This window comes from Sus scrofa, chromosome 18, assembly GCF_000003025.6.
Source record: "Sus scrofa isolate TJ Tabasco breed Duroc chromosome 18, Sscrofa11.1, whole genome shotgun sequence".
In the NCBI taxonomy this organism is placed as follows: Eukaryota; Metazoa; Chordata; class Mammalia; order Artiodactyla; family Suidae; genus Sus; species Sus scrofa.
This window is the reverse complement of record NC_010460.4, coordinates 42163367-42181823: the sequence shown is the minus strand read 5'-3', so window position 1 is coordinate 42181823 and position 18457 is coordinate 42163367. Positions and strand designations below refer to the sequence as shown.

Here is an 18457-nt window from a genome sequence, read left to right as displayed (position 1 = left end):
GGATTCCCTCCGCAAACGCTCGCTGAGGCGGTCCTCAGCCTCGAGCAGCTCAACCCAGCCCCCCGAGGAAGAGAGCCCACCCGTTCCCGACACCCCAGCCTGTCCTGCCCTCAGGAGGGCCTGGCTTCCAGCACCGGCTGCATCCCCAGGAACCCACTGGGGCCGCTTAGTGAGGTGCCCTCGGAAGAGCAGAGAACCTCACCCAGCAGCCCTCCTCACTTGCCAGGCAAAGGGCTGCCCCAGAGGGGGAGTGACAGGTGGAAGGATCTTTCGGAGGACAGTACAGCCATGGACAGTGGCCCAGAAGCTGACAGGACTGCTTTGACGTTCTCCTTGTCTGGTGGGAATACCCTGACAATGCAGGAGAGGCTGGAAAGAGCATTCAAACGGCGGCAGGGGAGCCAGCTGTCACCCCTCAGGTGAGTGTGCTGTGCCAGTGGATGGTTTTGCAGAGAACCCTCTAGTCCAGAGTGGCTCCTTGGGCTCTCAGAACAAGGCTGTAAAGTAGGGAAGGTGATAGTGATGGTCATTCTACCAGGGAGAAAACGGCCCAGAGCACATATACCAGGAGGCTTTGGGGAGGTTTTTTGGGGCCTTTCTTAACTTTTTCTTTCTTTCTTTTTCTCAATAGTCAGTTCACCTATTTCTCCCATCTTCTATCCACCTCAGTCTTCTTCTTTTGTAATGTCTTTTAAGGCTACAGGTTTCCCTCTAAGTAATGCTTTGTCTTTATCCTGCAAGTCAATACATTGTGTAATCGCATAAATTAGTTTAAATATTTTCTAATTACCATTGTAATTTATTCTTTTGGCCCATGGGTTATTTAGACATGTATTGATTAATTCAAAGCATTTGGGCTATTTTTCTGGTTATCTTTTTGTTTTTGATGCCTAGCTTATTCCCACTTTTGTCATAATGTATTCTCTATGATTTCAGTCCTTGGACATAGTTTTTTATTTTGACTTAGGGAAGGTTTCACAGGAACGCTCTATTTTCGGGTAGTAGGGAAACTTGTGCATAGTAGAGTTCATTGGATTTGCCCATGGACTAGATGTGCTGTGTTAGAAAAAGAGAAGAGGCCAGGATGATTCCAAAGTTTTTGGCTGAACAACTGCAAGATGGGGTTGCATTCCCTGAAATGAGGAAGATGTTGGGAGAATCAGGTTTGAGCCACGGCACTGGGCCACAGTCCGTAGCCCTCCCTGCAGTGATACTTCGTATCAGGCCAGTAGTGTTTCTTTGTTGACTGACCTCACTGTGGCCTGTGAGTCAGGGACCCTGTGTCTGGAATCCTCAAGTGTGAGCAGTCAGCTGTCCTGTGGTTCTCATTTCAGGCCCCGTTGATGCTGTTGTGACGGGACAGTTCTCTTCTGGCCTTGGGGTCTTATTGACGCTATGAAGGGATTGTTTCTCATACCAGGACTGTTACTAGAGCCCACACAATAGGATTGCTCATAGCTGTTCTTTGAGGACAGTAAAAGCAATTATTTTGTCTTTAAATCGAGCACTTATTTTTCCAGTGTTTGCAGGCTGAATGTCTGCCCTTGACAGATCTCTAGGCCTTCTCTGGGACTCTGTGCTCCTGTCTGTAAGGGAAGGGGTTGGATGGACTGCTCTTTAGGGTTCCTCCACCTCTGACATCCTCCCCCTCATCCTACATTGTACACATGGCATTGGGTGCATCCAGACCAAACTTCTGTCTTCTCTGTTATCCAGGCATCACAGCCTATTTGGCTGACCTCTGAGGTTCATCTCGTGTAAAGAATGAGTATATAAACTGGGGCCCTGTGCCTTTGGAGTCTCTCCTAGACTGTAGGCTCCTCTGAGCTTTTACAGTAAAATGATATGGGCCTCAGTGACCTGGATTCTCCCCTAGCACCGAGCACAAGGGTCTAGTGCCAGAGGCCTGATGATCTCCTTTTCCAGCTCCAGGATTTTGAGTTGGGAGGCAGACTGACTGCTGAGTGGTTAAATCCTGCCATCTCCAACCCCTTTGCCGATGACCTGTTGAATGATTTCTGTCTTAGGTCAAAGTCCCAAGAACAGCTATTCTCAAATTATGATCCCTAGAGCAGCAGCATCTGCATCACCTGGGAACTTGTTAGAAACACAGCTTGTTTGACCGGCTGAATTGGAACTTTGGGGGTGAAACCCAACAGTGTGTTTTGACAAGCCCTCCAGGTGATGGGCTGCAGGCCAGGTTTTGGGAGCCAGTGTCCTGGAAGCTAAGCCTGAGAAGGTCATCTGCTGGGGATGTGCCCTCAGGAGACAGGCAGGCAGTGAGGGAAGCAGGACAGGCCAGGGGAAGGTCTCAGCAATGAAGTGGGGTCTTAGGCTCCCCCCACAGGGAGATGAGCGTGTGAACCGACCCAGAGCTGGTTACATCTTCAAGCCAGGAGTGGACTTATTTTTCTTGTGTCAGTCATTGGCAATGAGTTGCCCATCCTGGGGTGGGGCGGGCAGTGCCACCTCCTAGGTGAGTTTTGTGAAGGATAGTTTTCTGGAGAAGAGTGCAGCTGGGGTGAGTGTGCCCAGTCCAGGGCACAGGTGGGGGAGACACCTTCATCTTCCATGTCAGTTCCCATAGTTCCTCCTACACTCACCAAGCTCCCAGAGGGATAATAAAAACAGACAGTCTCAGAGTTCTCATTGTGGCTCATTGGGTTAAGAACCCAGCATAGTGTCTGTGAAGATATGGGTTTAATCCCTGGCCTCCCTGGTTAAGGATCTGGCATTGCCGTGAGCTGTGGTATAGGTTGAGGATGCTGCTCCAATCCCATGTTTCTGTGGCTGTAACATAGGCCAGCAGCTGTAGCTCCAATTTGACCCCTAGCCTGGGAACTTCCATATGCGACAGGTGCAGTCCTAAAAAGAAAAAAAAAAAAAGACTTAATTAAACAAACAAAAAAAGGACAATCTCCCTGCCTGCTCATGGCCATCACTTGTGGTGCATAGGATGCCCTAATGGTGCAGGCCAGGCAGGAGTCGCTTACACATGAGGAGACAGACCTCAGAGGGGGAGATTAGAATGAAGCCCGATGTGGTCTACACACAGCCCCTCCCACACGACACCCACCCCCCTCAGTGTGAGAGTGTCATATTCACCCATCACTGGCTTCGGCTAGGTGAGGCCATGCTGTCTCCATCAGACAGGAGGTGTCTCTTGAGCTTTCATGGTGCCCAGATCAGGCACTGGAGATGTGGAAGGATGAGGCGGCTCCCTGTGCTAAAGCCCAGAGCCCTCCTGAGGCTCTATGTGATTGGGTGCTCAACTTTGGCTTTCGCAGGAGTGAAGGATCCAGAACAGATGGGGATGCTGTTGACAGGGCAGGAGAGCCTTGGGCTTGGAGCCCAAGGGTTTAACACAAAGACTTCATGGTGAACTTGTAACATGGGGTGAGAAATAGCCTGCATGTTCTGCATGGGTCTCTGTGGCCTGGGCACAACCATGACCCACAAAGCATCAGTGTCCCTGCCTCTGTGTCAAAGCCACTTGTTAATTCCAGGGAGTCAGTGACTCTGACATTGGGGGTGCCCCCTTCAAATTTTCAGGTTTTGCAAGAGACTGGACAGTAGGTGGCAGCAGATTTTCATCACTTCAGGACCCCAGCCACTTTGATTGGCCTTGTGATTTTATTCAGCAGACACTCACCAGGCCCCTACCAATGATGATGACAGCACACTCAGGTGGGAGAGAGATGGATGAGATCCAGCCCTCCTGGTCCTCACTCCACCGGGCTCCCCGTCACCAGCACAGGCCTGTCTGCATCCTCAGAGGGACTGAATGAAGCCATCTGGGGCCTGGCGGAGGCTGAGCGGAGGATGTGGCATTTGCGGTTTATTGACTGCTCCCCATATCTGAGCATCCCGAGTCTGACAATATCAGTACCATATGGGACAAGTAATGGGCAGAATTGTCGTTTTAATTTGTCTCTGCGTGTTATCTGGATTTTATGTCAGACTAGGAAGGTTCGAAATTGGTAGACTCTGAAAAGATACAGCATAGAGTTGCTCTCCTGTGGGTCAGAAGCCTTCTGTGACAGGTGGCTTGGGCTCCTGTGCTGACCCAGCTGCCCCTTCATAACTGACTCCAAGGCTGTCTTCCGTGGCAGTTCGGCCACTCTCCTCATCCCCATTGGTGCCCTGTGCCTGGCTGGTTCTCCACCTCATACCCACATTTGCCCTACAGGTGTGCCCTGTCCACCATGGAATGCCACTTCTCTCCCCTCACTGCTGGCCTCTCCCTGGCATGGCCAGGAGAGGAAACATGAGAATCAGCTCCACTGCATGTCACAGGCAACTCAGAACCCTCCAGGAGTGGGGTTGATGCTCTCACTCCTGTGTAGTATTTATATAACTGCTATATACCTTCAGTCCCAAGGTTTCTGAGTCTTTGACCCAGTGCATCCTGCAGGGAAAGGAGACTTCTCGTGACTCAGATTTCCTTTGAGATCAAGGATGTGTAGCTAAAGAGGTAAGAGTGACCCCATGTCTCCTAGGAAGGGTGAATGAGCTCATTTTGTCCGTCTCTGGACATCAGAATGGCAGCTCCGAGATCCTTCTCTGCCCACATCCAGGTCTTGGCAGCTCTACCCCAGGCCTGGGTCCATGACATGCAGGCTGGGAAGATGTCCCATGCAGGAGAAGCCACTGCTGCTAGTGGAAAGAGGCTGTTGAGGCTCAGGGATAATTTTGGGAGATGAGTGTCAGAGAGCTGGGGAGGTAGACGGAGAGTCTTCTTTTCTGGATGCTCTTTCCCCCTCACTCCAGGATACTTAGCTGGGCTGAGAGCTAGCTTCCAGCAGCACTGGCTGCCAGAACCCCAAGGAGAGGCCCATCGAGAGATCAGCAACAGGGTCAGGATGGAATGAAGCAAGTGAGGTGTCTGGGATGCACAAGTTAAGGAGGCACTCACTCTTAAGGTGTTTCAGCCGCAGCGCAGGCACCTCCATGAACCTGAACGTTTCATCTGAAGTGCCTTGTCTTTTTCACCCTAATCCTGGCCTGGTCCATAGAGTCTGGCTACTTGTCTTCTGCTCCTCAGTATCATGGATAACCCTCAATAGAACATAATGATTTGATAACTCATCCTTACTTCTGTGAACTCTCTGAGGACTGCAATGGGCGTGTTTCTTTGTTGTTGTTGTTGTTTTTTCTTAGCTCTATTCCTGGATGTGGCAATTTATATTGAACAAATGAGAAAATGTACACAGTAAGGAGAATGAAAGGGAAAATGTTGTTGATTTGTTTGGAACAGAGTCATGAAACTTAAACCGATAATCTTTAATAGAATTGGAACAATCCAAACTTTATCTTCAAGTCTAATTGCTGACATTTATTCAGATTGACTCATTTATTTTTTATGCATACATTTGTTAAACCAACCAATCATCCAACCAACCAACCAACCAACCAACCAACCTACCAAAACACCAAGCATCTAAGCAGTTGACACAAACCATCAAAACTGTGATGTTCCAAGTTTAAGTCGTTTTGAATGTTGCCTTCTTTTTTTTTTTCTTTTTTAGGGCCTCACTCAAGGCATTTGGAGGTTCCCAGGCTAGGAGTCAGATCAGAGCTGGAGCCTCTGGCCTGCCCCACAGACACAGTAACACCAGATCCAAGCATTATTGGAATAACGCTGCCACCTACACCACAGCTCACAGGAATGCCGAATCCTTAACCCACAGAGCGAGGCCAGGGATCGAACCTGCGTCCTCATGGATACTAGTCAAATTTGTTTCCACTGAGCCACAATGGGAGCTCCTTGAATGTTGCCCTATTTAGGAAGACTTTCCCATCTCTTCTCTGCTCCCAAACCTGGACATGATCCCCTTCTCAAACCTCTCACAGCACATGCCACAAGGTATCTCGTTTCTCTTGTTGGACTGTCAGCCACCTGAGAATGGAGGGGAGTTGTCTGTGACCTGCCTCCCTCAATTTTGCTCAAAATTATTCCAAATTTATTGGATGGAGCTGAATTATTGCCTTTGCCTTGAGGGGGGCAGGAAGTGAAATGTGAGGTCTTCCCGTCACTCAAGGGACACATGGGAGAGTGGGACTAGTGATTTAGCAAACAGGGAAAGTCACTTTAAAAATAGCAGCAGCTGCTCCAGAACCAGATGGGTGGTGCCCATTCAGGTGCCATAGGATCTTAGAAGAAGGGGCTATCCTGGGCTGGCCTTGAAGGCTGAGCAGGGTTGGAAGAGCCCAGTTCGGCGCCAGCCAAGGGCCTCACTGCTGTGCCTGGCATATTCCTCGCTCTTCTGTACCTTTCTCCAAGCCTGAGATTTTTGAGGAAAAACTTGATGAAGTCCATGGGGGTCTAATTCCTAAAGACTAAAGCGGCTGTCTTGCTCTTCCTCAGCTCTCCTCGCCCCCGGAACCTCCACTGGGTTCTGCTGCATTTGCAGACATTTTTGGATGATGTGCATTTATGGAGAAGGAGCCTAGGCTCACTGTAACTTTTTCCCAAAAGCTGGAAAAGGGCATTGATTTAGGGAAAAGATGGGCATCCTTATGCCCTCCCCGAGTACAACTCTGATTGTCTGGCTACCTTGGGGGCCTGAAGGGCTGAAATCTTTCCCCTGCCAAATCCTGTTCCATCCTGCTGGAGTGGGCCCTCCCGGGTGACTCCTCAGCTGCTTTTCCTCCATGGGGGCCGTGGGATGGAATGCTGCTGTGACTCACTTGGGCTGGTGCCTTGGAAAGATGGCCTTTGATGCTGAGTTCTGTCAGGGGCACTTGGGGCAGAGTTCTTCAGATCACAAAGATGACCTGCCAGGGCAGTTTCCTTTATAGCTGGATGCTGTGTGTGCCTCATTCCAGAAAATTCTACTTTGTTTTCTCTGCTCATTCCACAAGAAGTTATTAAAGCCATGGGATTCCTTCCATTTCCTGTTGAGGCCAGTTTTGTGGCCCTGGGTCTCTCAGAAGTAGAGCCCCTTCCTGATAGAGTAAACAGTTCTTGATCTCAATCTAAATACCTGTTATTTAATTTTATTCAGTTCAACAAAGCATTTATGGAGCATTTATTGCTTGTTTGAATAGTGCTGGGGGGAGAGATGCTGAAAATGTGGTTCTTGCCCCCAAAGAGGCTGAGCCATCCATACACATTAACTGTTCTACAAGGTTAAAAAAGAGAAAGAGACAAGGGGACAGGGCAGAGTGCCATGGGGCTAATCTGGATTGTATCAGGGATAACTAAGCTGATGATGTCTGTTGAATACTTACTCTTTGAGGGGTCCCGCTGCAAGAGCTTTAGATGTATTACTTCATTTAATCCTGACAGCCACCGTAGGAGGGTCTTTAGCTCCATTTAACAGGAAAACCGAGCACAGAATGACCAACCAGCCTGAGTTCATGCAGGCAGTCTGGCTCTAGGGGCCTCAGTCTTAAGCCATATCCTCAGGCCCCTGTCTGAGGAAGAAGGACTGTTGGAAGGCTGATGGGCAAGGACTTCAAGGGGCAGTCTGGCTATTCAGGGAGTGGACGCGTCCCAGCTGAGAGGCCAGTGTGAGCAAGCGTGAAGAGGTGGGTGAGGTGGTGTAGTTGGAACCCGGGTGAGTGTGAGTGTGGGGACCAGGAGGAGAGGGGACTGGAAGGAAGACTGGGCAGTTCTTGAGAGCCAAGCTAAGGAGCAACAGAGACCAATGAAAAGGTCTCCCGCATTTTTGGTTAGGTGGTGGTGGTGGTGGTTTTTTTTTTTTTTTTCAATGAGAGCTCTGCCTTAGGAAAATTAGTCTAGGACCGCATCAGGACCGAGCAGGGTGACTAGTAGCAGGAACTTGACCTAGAAGGCGGAGTGGGCCCTGACCCAACTGGACCATGGGGGCTGGGAGCAGAGCATTTGAGAGGACAATCGGCGGGACTTGGTGTGCAGGGAGGTTGTGGGCCTAGGGCCGGGAGGCTGGGCGTGTAGATGGCAGAAAGAGGGGACCCAAAGGGGGAGGCCCTGGCTGGCTCAGGAAGCCCATGTCTAGTGGAGCTGTTTTCACTCCCAGGAGTGGGGCAGAAACACGGATTGTGGGAAATGTTGCGTGAGAAGTTGGGAGGGGGTGTCTGGGAGGTGCTGGCATGGGGCTGAGAGCTAAAGGCCTTGGAGGGGTGGATGTGGCCAAGGATGCATGATAAGGGGCCAAGGTCAGAACCTTGCATCAGGAGAGTCACGTGTTTGGTGTGGGCAGAGAAGATGCCTGCGGAGGTAAGGGTGGACAGGATCCCCTGGAAGCAAGGGGGGTGGGCAGCTTCAGACCCTTAGTGGGGAGGTTGGGAGGTCACTAGGTCTGGTGACAGAGTGGCTTTCGAGAGCAATTCCAGTAGGGACTGGGGGTGAGGACGTACATGAGAACATGGAGCTTTTTAAAAGAAGTTAGAGGGCACAGGCCCAGGAGGGCAGCTCAAGCGGGTAGAGGGTTAGGGAACAGAGTCTTCCTTTCCAGGATGGGGGAGTTGTGAGCAGGTTTATAAGCACAGGCTGGGTGCCAGCAGCAGAGGGGAGAAACTGATGGTTCACAGAGACTCTGAGAAGGCAGGAAGTGTGTGCCTGGGCAGGCCTGGGAGGGGGCGACAGCGACAGTAGCCAGATTCATTTTCTGCCACGCTCCATGATGATAATTGATGTCCATAATGACGGGCCTGGGGCATTATAAGTCCCCAGAGTACCTTTTAAATCCTCAGTGAAAGAGCCAGTTCTGCTCAGCAGAGTTTTTGAGTTATTTAAAATTTATTCCAATTAAGTAAAGCTTTGTTAAGTTACTAAGGACTGCTATTTTGGGAAACATTGCATTTTATTGTATTCTGAAACTGCAACATGGCTCTCCATCTTTAATATTTTTAGTAACTCAGCATGGTGAGGATGAAAGTGCCTAAGATTTAGAATTGGGTAGATCTACCCCTTACTAACAGGGGACCTTGGGTGCAATGTGTGTGTGTGTGTGTGTGTGTGTGTGTTTTAATCTTTACAGCTTAGTTTCTTTTTTTTTTTTTTTTTTAAGTGTTGAGATTTTAGAGTTCTTCATATATTCTGGATGAAGTCTTTTATCAGATAATTATTGACAAATATTTTCTCCAACCATGTCGCTTGTGTCTATCCTCTTTTTTTTTTTTAATTTTATTTTTATTTTTTTTTTGTCTTTTTGCCATTTCTTGGGCCACTTCCGCAGCATATGGAGTTCCCAGGCTAGGGGTCGAATTGGAGCTGTAGCCACCGGCCTACGCCAGAGCCACAGCAACACGGGATCGAGCCGCGTCTGCGACCTACACCACTGCTCACGGCAACGCCGGATCGTTAACCCACTGAGCAAGGGCAGGGACCGAACCTGCAACCTCATGGTTCCTAGTCGGATTCGTTAACCACTGCGCCACGATGGGAACTCCAACAGCTTAGTTTCTTCATCTGAAAAATGGGATGATATACCCACCTTTGCATTTAGGTTAGCTTTCTGGTATGAAGAGTAAACGAAATAATGTATGTAAAATACTTGGCCCACAATAGTTACTCTAATAAATACCTGCTTTCTTTCCTACCATAATCCTGACGTAATCCTGAATAAGCAGAAATTTTGTAAGAGAGGAAAGGGAAGTGGAGTTAGAGGCAGATTATGCAAGATCATAATGGTCAAAAAGAAATGTCCAGCTCCATTGGGTGGGCTCCAGCCGAGGGCAGTGAGCACGAGAGAGTGGGTTGGGCTCCCTGACCCAGGCACGAGCAGGCCTCCCCCAAAGGGTGTCCGCCCCTGAACACTGCAGCCCAGGTGAGTGGGGCCGCAGGAAAGTTCTGGAGGTAGACGTGGATGTACGCGCCTGCCTTTCTCTTTTCCAGAAGCTTTTACAAGACCAGGCCTGGCACAGTGGCTGCCCTTGCTCAGGCCCATGTGGCTGTGTTCCACTCCTTCCAGCTTTGGCTCCGGCCCGTGGCTTCATTAGATTCTGTGAGGGAGGGTTGCAAGAGGGGACTTCTGTGATGGAGGATGGCGCCGTGTAATTGGGGGCGGCTCTTCCTTTGGTCCAATGTCACTTTGTTCAGCCTTCTTTCCTCTTCCCCTTCCTCCTCCTCCTCTTGCTCTTCCTCTTCGTCTACTTCTCCTTCCTCTTCCCCTTCTCCTTCTTCTTTTTGTTCCTCCTTTTTAGGGCTGCACCTTAGGCATAAGGAAGTCCCCAGCCTGGGGGTCTAATTGGAGCTGCAGCTGCCGGTAACGCATGGCAACACTGGATCCGAGCCTCACCTGCGACCTAAGCCGAAGCTTGCAGCAATGCCCAATTCTTAACCCACTGAGTGAGGGCAGGGATCAAACCTGCATCCTCATGGACACTAGTCAGAGACTTAACCTGCTGAGCCACAATGGGAACTCCTCCCTTCTTCTTTTGAGTGAGAAAAAAATGATTTAAAAAGTCAGTGATGGAAACTAAACTAAGTACTCATCTGGGGCCTGGAGGCTCTTTTACAAGGCTTTGAGTCTTGGTTTTCTTGTCCACTTCCTCATGAAACAATGACACAGTGAGTATTCATGTTCCAGAAGCTACTATCCAGAGGGGAGATCAACTTATAAGGGCATTTCAACAAGTGTCTAGGAGCCAGTGCCAGAAGCTGTCAAGGAAGTCCATCCACACGACTCAACAACCCAGAATTTCCTTCCACCCCCAACCCTGCCACCAGGAGTGTGTTAAAAGAAGAAAAGAGAAGTTGAAAGTATCCATATTAGATCAAAACCCAAAATGGATCTGGCCTATTAAAGACATTATGACTGATTTATCATTCTTCTTTTTAAAGAAACTAACTCCAAAAGGGTACACTGACCAGATGCAGGAATCTGGGAAAGCTTAACAAGGATCCTGGCTTTAAAAAGTGTTGTCAAACAAATAAACCCCACATGGATTTTGTAGGAGGCTGTTCTTGTTTTTTACAAGTTACAGGCTGAAGTGATATCTGCAACTTGCTTTCAGTAGTCCAGGACCCCCCCAGAATGGTGTGTGTGTGAGTATGTGTGTGTGTGTGTGTGAGTGTGTGAGTGTGTGTGTGTGTGTGTGGAGAGAGAGAGGCGGGAATAGAGAGGGAAAGCAAATAGTAGCAGTTTGTCACTATAAGTGAAGGGTATGTTCATTGTATTAATTCTTTACATTTTCCTGTAGATTTAACTTTTTTTTTCCTCAAAACAAAAAGGGGAAATATATATATGGAACAAATAGGAAAAGTGAATAGTCAATGGGATCTGTTTTTTTTTTTTTTTTTTTTTTTTTTTTTTTTTGTCTCTCAGTAAAGATCGTGATGAGTGTAACAGGGTCAGAGTGTGTCACTATATAATACTGGAATTTGGGTGAGGTGCTTGTATAGACAAAACCTGAGGGAACACCCTAACACAGCCCCTTCCTTGTTATATGTGGGCAACCTCAGGCTCTTTGACTTTCCAGGCACCAGTAGCTGTGACAGAAGCAAGAGCTCATATACGTCTTCCAGCTGCACAGAAAGCGGCCTCTTCCGATGTCATCCTGAGGCTTTCCTGCCCTCCCTCGGCAGATCCATCCTCCCCCTCACCCCCATGCTGCTGGGCCTGGAATCTGCATGCCTGCAGCCTGGCCGTATAAGCTGCTGCATCTTCCCTCTCCCGACCTCCTGGATGTTTTCTGGAAACTTGCAATCCTTTGATTACATCCACATCGTGCAGCTCAACGTGACATTTCCAGCAGGAGACTGCCCAACATGGGTCCAGTTGCTTCACGTGGTTTTTCTATTTGTCCTGGAAAAAGCTCCAGATACCTTTGGTCAAAGCTCTTCCTGTGGGCCGTGCTGCTGAGGCTATTGCTGGCCCACGCAGTCCAGCAGGGGCTGCAGTCTGTAGGTCCTCACACATCAGCTCTGTCTTCCATCCTGCCAGATGCCGCTAGCCCTGGAAGAAGGGTGTGGCCTGGAGAAGTGAGGACTCCAGGGGATTTTGGAGGGCGTGTGCTTTCTTTCAGTCTGTGTTAATTTGCATTTAGATACCTAGAAACCTAGGGAATCAGAGTTTTGACAAAGGTCTTCATTACTCTTCTGCAGAAGTTTCACTATTAAGGAGAAAAGAGAATGTGCTGCTTTGATTTTTTTTTTTTTTTTCCTCCTTGCAAACTCACATGCAACATTGTTACCTCTTAAGGATCTGGGAAGGAACTTGTGCTGAAATTCAAGTCCTCACTTCCTGACTTATGTGTGAGGTGGGTGCTGCCGGTCCCTGCTTGGGGCTTGTGGAAAGTTCCAGCCCAGATTCCCCACCTTTGAGCAGCTGTTCTTATCCACATCCCAGCTCCCACTGAATACCCCCACAGGTCAGGCTTTGCATCTGTGAGCCACTGGTGCTGATACCTGGGGACCCTCATTGGAGGCAGGGGTGGTAACCCCAGAGGGCTGGGGAGGAAGGGCTCCCACACTCTGGTTGGCACCGCTTTTCAAGGGTGGACGCTGCCAGGTGAGGCACAGGGAGGCTGCCTAGCTGATTCATGGACACATCTAATTTTAGCGCAGGATGTGCTTGTCCCAGTGGGGGCTGGCTCACCCGTGGAAATTCCACAGCTCTCTGGCTTTATGTGTGTGAGTGGTGTAATGCTCAAAATTTGCAAAGCTCGCTTGGGTTTAAGGCAACATGTTTCTTTCTCCTTTTTCTAAGAAATGCCCAGAAAACAATCAGTCCACTGTGTTTTTGGAGTAGGTCAAAATTTCCTGGAGATTCCTTTTCTGTGTGTTACAGGGCAGTGTGGGGTGGAAAAAAAAAAAGAGGAGTTCTAGAAGCCAGTCTTGGCTGGGCCTTTCTCTGTATAAACTTGGACGAGACAGTTACGGGGTGCCTGGGTGCAGGTGACTTTAGGACATCCATCAGTATAGAGGGTCACTGGAAATTCATGGGTCAGCAAAGTAAAAACAAAACCAGAGAACAAATTCCTTGGGTTCAGGTTCAGATCCAGACTTTGTGGGCCTGAAACTTATATAGTTTGGGTACCTCTTGAGGACAAAGAATATAAAACTAACTCATTTTTGCAAATTTGACAAAAATAGAAGACTATGCCAGGGCCTCTTGGAAGGGCCTGTACAAGTGAGGCTTAAGCCCCACAAACTTCAGGATAAATCGAACTCTGTTCAGATTGTTGTTGTTATTATTTATTTTTCTGGCTAAGAACACTAAATTTTGGAAAATTTATTTTTTTAAGATTTTTATTTTTTCTATTCTAATTGATTTAGTGTTCTATCAATTTCTGCTATATAGCAAAGTGACCCAGTCATACACACACACACACATTCTTTTTCTCACATTATCCTTCGTCATGTTCCATCACAAGTGACTAGATATAGTTCCCTGTGCTATACAGCAGATCCCATTGCTTATTGTAAAATTTAAATATAATCTTTTTAAAAATTAAATTTTATTTTTATTTCTGAAATTTTTATTGAAGTGTATTGATTTACAATGTTGTGATAATTTCTGCTGTACAGCAAAGTGATTCAGTCACACACATACACACATCCATTATTTGTCAGATTCTTTTCCTTTATAGACTGTCACAGAATACTGGGTAGAGTTCCTGATTCTATACAGCATGTCCCCATTGGCCAGTCGTTCCATATACCTCAGTGTGCGTATGCTAATCCCAACCCCTCGTTTTAAAAAATTAATTATAAATATAGATATAATCTTGAAAGAAAAGTCAAACCTTTGAAATGGACAAATTAAGCCTCAGGAAAGAGTCACTGTGTGGGTGCATATGGTCCTCATTTCAGCACAGACCTGGGTGCCATGGACTGGTTTGTGTTGGGCAGTTTCCAATTTTCTGAGCCTCAATGTCCTCATTTTTGAAAATAGGGCTAAAAATTCCCTTTGCTGCCTCCCACACAGGCTTTTTGTGAGAAACAAATTAAAGTGCTTTCCAAGTGCTTGGTAAAGTAGGAATAAACACCCAGAGAAACAGTTCTGATTGTAAGGACAAAACTATAGAGCATTTAGAACCCTCAGGATGTCACAGAAAGGACAGTGGTGGTCCAGGGCAGATAAAGATTTGTCCACATCTGCTTGGGGAAAGACACATACTCCAAAAAGAAACAATATTTAAGTGTATGCCTCCTCACCCTTTGTAAAAGAAAATGAACCCATATTTCTTTTCGAATTGATAGGAAGTTAACCTTGGACCCAGCCACTGTTGTTTCAAACTTGCTGCTTATGGCTCTTTCATTAGCATATATGCAGAAGAACGTTTTGTAAGTTCAAAATGAAAATATTTTTTTCCCCAGAAGTTGTTTTAAACCACTCTTTGGCATTTTCCTCCAAATAGAACCTAAGTGGATTTAATGTTTAATGGGACTCAGAAAAAGTCGGCCTTTCTCGCAGGGACAGCTCCTTCTGTGGATGTGTTGGCTTTAATTAGGACAGTAAAGGGCACTCACAGTGCCAAAAAGCAGCTTCTCCTAGCAGCTAAGTAAACATCTCCCCACAGCTTTCCATTCCACAGTGAAACTGGCAGCAACCCTTATGTAATGTCTTTGAGGCAGCGTTTTAGAACCTTCCTTCTGTAACTCCAAGTGTGACTTTAGACTTCCTGGGACAGGGCCAAGCTTGTAGAGGCCATCCTTTCCATCCTGGGCTCTCACACTAGCCTCAGAGAATCTACGATGGAGTCATCCCTTTAGGTCCTGACTCCTCTGACCGGTGGGAGCCGTAATCAGAGGCAGCCTAGTGACCGACCCCACCTGCTGGGTGTGCGGTCTGGGGCTCACATGGGGGCTCATGCTGTGGGCCAGAGGCCCTGTCGTGTCTCTTGCTCTGGCCCTGGTCATCGCATCTCACAATGGTTGGGCTTGGCCAAGCCATGCAGCCACGTGCTGGTGGGCAGAGGAAGGAGGCGAGACCGAGAGCGAGGAGGACTGTGCGCTAACAAAGTCCTGCTCGGGGAACTGCACAGCTTGGGTGAATGAGTGGTTACTCCATGGATCTGGCCATGTTCCAGAGGTGTGCTCCCCAGAGACCACTTGTCCTTCAAGAGGATAATTTTCTTTCCCTGGAGCTACATCCTCTCTATGCACCTTTTCACTGCCTATTGAGCAATGCCTGCTTCTCAGCACCAGTCACCTTGTGGAACTGAGCTCAGCCACTCCCAGGAGACTGCAGCCCGTGAGAAGGGCAGAGACACAGGAGTTGGGAGAGCTGCAAAGCCCTGCTGGTGTGCACCCAACCTGTCCCAGTGCGTCCTGGGTCTTAAGAAAACAGTCATTGCCTCCAACACCCAGCATGGGATAGATGAAAAGGACCTGCCTGGGGTGAGAGTCTGGAGCTTAAAATTCTATTTCGGGCTTTGCCTATTACCCAGGGGGCCTTGGAACAAGCTCCACCCACGCGGCCATCCCTGACAGGGTGGCAGGATTAGACTAGATGGTCTGGGTTGGCCTTTCCAGCCCTTCCAGCTGGAAGAGTCTTATCTAGGTGAACTGCAAGTACTTCTCAGCTTCCAGAGAGGGAGCATCCATTAAACACCAATTGTATGTGAAAGCTTTGTGCCATCCTGAGAGAATAATATAAGGGAAGGTCACATCTGGTACAATTTTATTTTGCCAGTTGTGTGTCCTTGAAAGAACCCTCTCAGTCTGATGCCTTAGTGACCAGGGTATGTTTCTTTGTTCCTGGAATGTGCCAGAATCCAGCCCAACTTGGGGAAGGAGAAATGTTGGACATAGTTTTGGATCTTGTTCTGGCTCTGCACACTTCTGGCCAAGGGTGTGTGTCAAAGCCTATGGGGAAGGGTGCATACGGAAAGATAGTTAAGCTGAGAATCATCATCCCCAAAGAACAATGGCTCAAAAGGCAGGGTGCAACACGTGTGTGTGTGTGTGTGTGTGTGTGTGTGTGTGTGTTTTCTCCAGCCATGGAGGCTGAGCCGATGGCTTTTCCAGGAGGATGCAGGGCCATCGGGGACCGCTCCCCTCCCAGCCTTCCTCACCCAGCGATCCCTATCTTTTTCCAACCTTTGTCCAATCCGGATGAAAGAGACTTGAGTATGCAGCCCAATCCCCAATTAAGGTTTTTCACTGGTTTCAGGAAGATAATTTATTTGGCCTGAATTGTTAAGGCAGATTGCTTTCACAGTATTCTAAGCAGAGTGCTTTCTCACAGGAAATGTCAGACCGGGCAGTTCTAGTCAGGTTTTCCACATCCTTAAGAGAAAAGAGAGAGGAAATAAAGATTCCTTTCATATGTTGAAGGTCAACATTTGGAGAACTGGCAACTGCCGGGTATAAAACTGAGATCTGTGCACACGATGACTTCCCGATAACCCAACCCTTATGAGACCTCATGTTCTTCTACGGCTTAATTTAAAAAACGCCTGCAGCCCAGGAGGTGGAACGCTTCCCGAGGTTGGGACACCGATCCCCTCAATCCCCTTGGGCTGAGCACATAGGAGGTGGAGACACTGGAAGAACCCCCTTCATCTTCCCAGAGCAGTTTCCTCATTGGTAAAAGCAAAGGTTACGCCAGGTGACTCCCAAGCACCTTCCAAGTCTAACTCACTGTGATTCTGTACCTCTTCCTCATCTCGGGGAGCTTTCTGAGCCTCTACAGGAAGCCACAGGGAAATGGAGAGCAGGAAAATCAAAAGAACTCTTTCCTTCTGTAGAGAATTTTTTAAAGCTCTTTTTACATTAGCTTGTCCTCAAGGATCCACCTCGCCAAGGCTTACCCCTCCCCAAGTTCAGTCTTTGGTGAGAGCCTTTAAGTGCAAGGCTTGTGCAGAGTCTCTACTGGGAGAGTACCTCCTAAGCACCTGCCAAGAGCAAAGCTTGTCCAGAAGCACCTGCAAGTGGGGATGGAGTGGGTCAAAGAGCTGAAGCCCCAAATCACCAGAGGTTATGATCCCTGCAGCTTCTTTTTTTTTTTTTTTTTATTTTCCCACTGTACAGCAAGGGGGTCAGGTTATCCTTACATGTATACATTACAATTATAGTTTTTTCCCCCCTGCAGCTTCTCAAAGACCATTCTGGAGAAAAGTTTATTGGCAGTTTATGCCAATCTTCTCTGGCATGAGCTGGCCCTGTGGCTTATCTGTCCAATTCCTGTGTGTCTGTTGACAACTGAATAGCTCTCTGCTTCATTGCCATCTAACCCTCTTGTTCATTCCAAAAGGATGCTCTCTTTGAAGCGGGGTAGTAGCAAGAGTGCTGAACCCGGATCAGGAAGTCTGGACTCTGACAAGCCCGGGGTTGTCAGTTTCACTTTTCTCATTATACTCTCTAGCATATCGCTGGTATGGTTTTGGGATTTTTTTGTTTGCTTGCTTGTTTTTTGCTTTTTAGGGCTGCACCTGTGGCATATGGAATTTCCCAGGCTAGCGGTCAAATCGGAGCTACAGCTGCGAGTGTACTCCATGGCCACAGCAAGGCCTCATCTGTGACCTACATGCTCACAGCAATGCTGGATCCTTAACCCACTAAGCAAGGCCAGGGATTGAACCTATATCCTCATGGATGCTAGTCAGATTTGTTTCCACTGCGCCACAATGGAAACTCTTCACTGGTATAGTTTTGAATCTCTTGGGTTAATGGACATCCTCACTGGAAACTTCTAACACTTTTGTGTTAGGATGCTCTGTGGGCTTCCTAAGTAAAGCAAAGCAAAACCCTTCCCTTCCCTTGAGCTTCTTACCTTTTTATTTTTAAAATATATGAGTATTTGTTTTCATCAAATGCTTTTTCTAGATCTATTGAGATTATTTTACATTTCTTCTCTCTTTTGGGAAATTTCTGAATTTTTCCAGGGAATTACTAGATTTTCTAATGTTAAAATATTCTTGCATCCCTACTTGGTCAAAAAATTCTTCAAACTCATGGCTGAAGCAGTTGTCTGTTATTTTAGTTCATATTTTTGCCCTTATGTTTATAAGTGGTTTTTGGAATCAAGATTATACTAGCATCATTCATCATCATCATCATCATCTCAGCTAATACACAGCGTTTACTCTGTTGGACACTATTCTCAGCACTTGACATACTAACCTGTCGAATTCTCACCACAGTCTTTTGAGGTACGACTGTTATTAACCATTTCTCAGAGGTTCATGGTAGCCAGATTTTCATGTTGAATTGCTTTTGTTATTCTGTAACAAGTAGGTTTATCACTAGCCATGCTTTTCATCTTAAAATCTATTATCATCTAATAGCATTTCGCTACATTAGCTTTTAAATGGTTGGCATACACGTGATATATTTCTTGCCCATCCTTTTCTATTCTCTTTTTGTGTCAGGTATCATGTGAAAGAGCATATTGCTAATTAAAGAAATTTTTTAAATTAAAGTATAGTTGATTTACAATGATGTGCCAGTTTCTGCTGTAGCATATTGCTGATTTAAAAAGATTAAATCTGGGTGTCTCTGTCTTTTAACTGACAAGTTTAATTTGTTCACCTTTATTATAATAACTGATATATTTGAATTCATTTGTCCTGTTATATT

General features: G+C 47.3%; 1 protein-coding gene across 1 annotated transcript in view; it reads left to right on the top strand.

Annotated features, from left to right (window-relative positions):
* The window catches only part of MINDY4 (MINDY lysine 48 deubiquitinase 4), a 106161-nt gene that overhangs the window by 20688 nt on the left and 67016 nt on the right, over positions 1-18457 (top strand). The window contains 2 exon segments of the mRNA XM_021079233.1: positions 2-103; positions 106-419. Of these exon segments, the coding sequence (XP_020934892.1) occupies positions 2-103; positions 106-419 (416 nt within the window).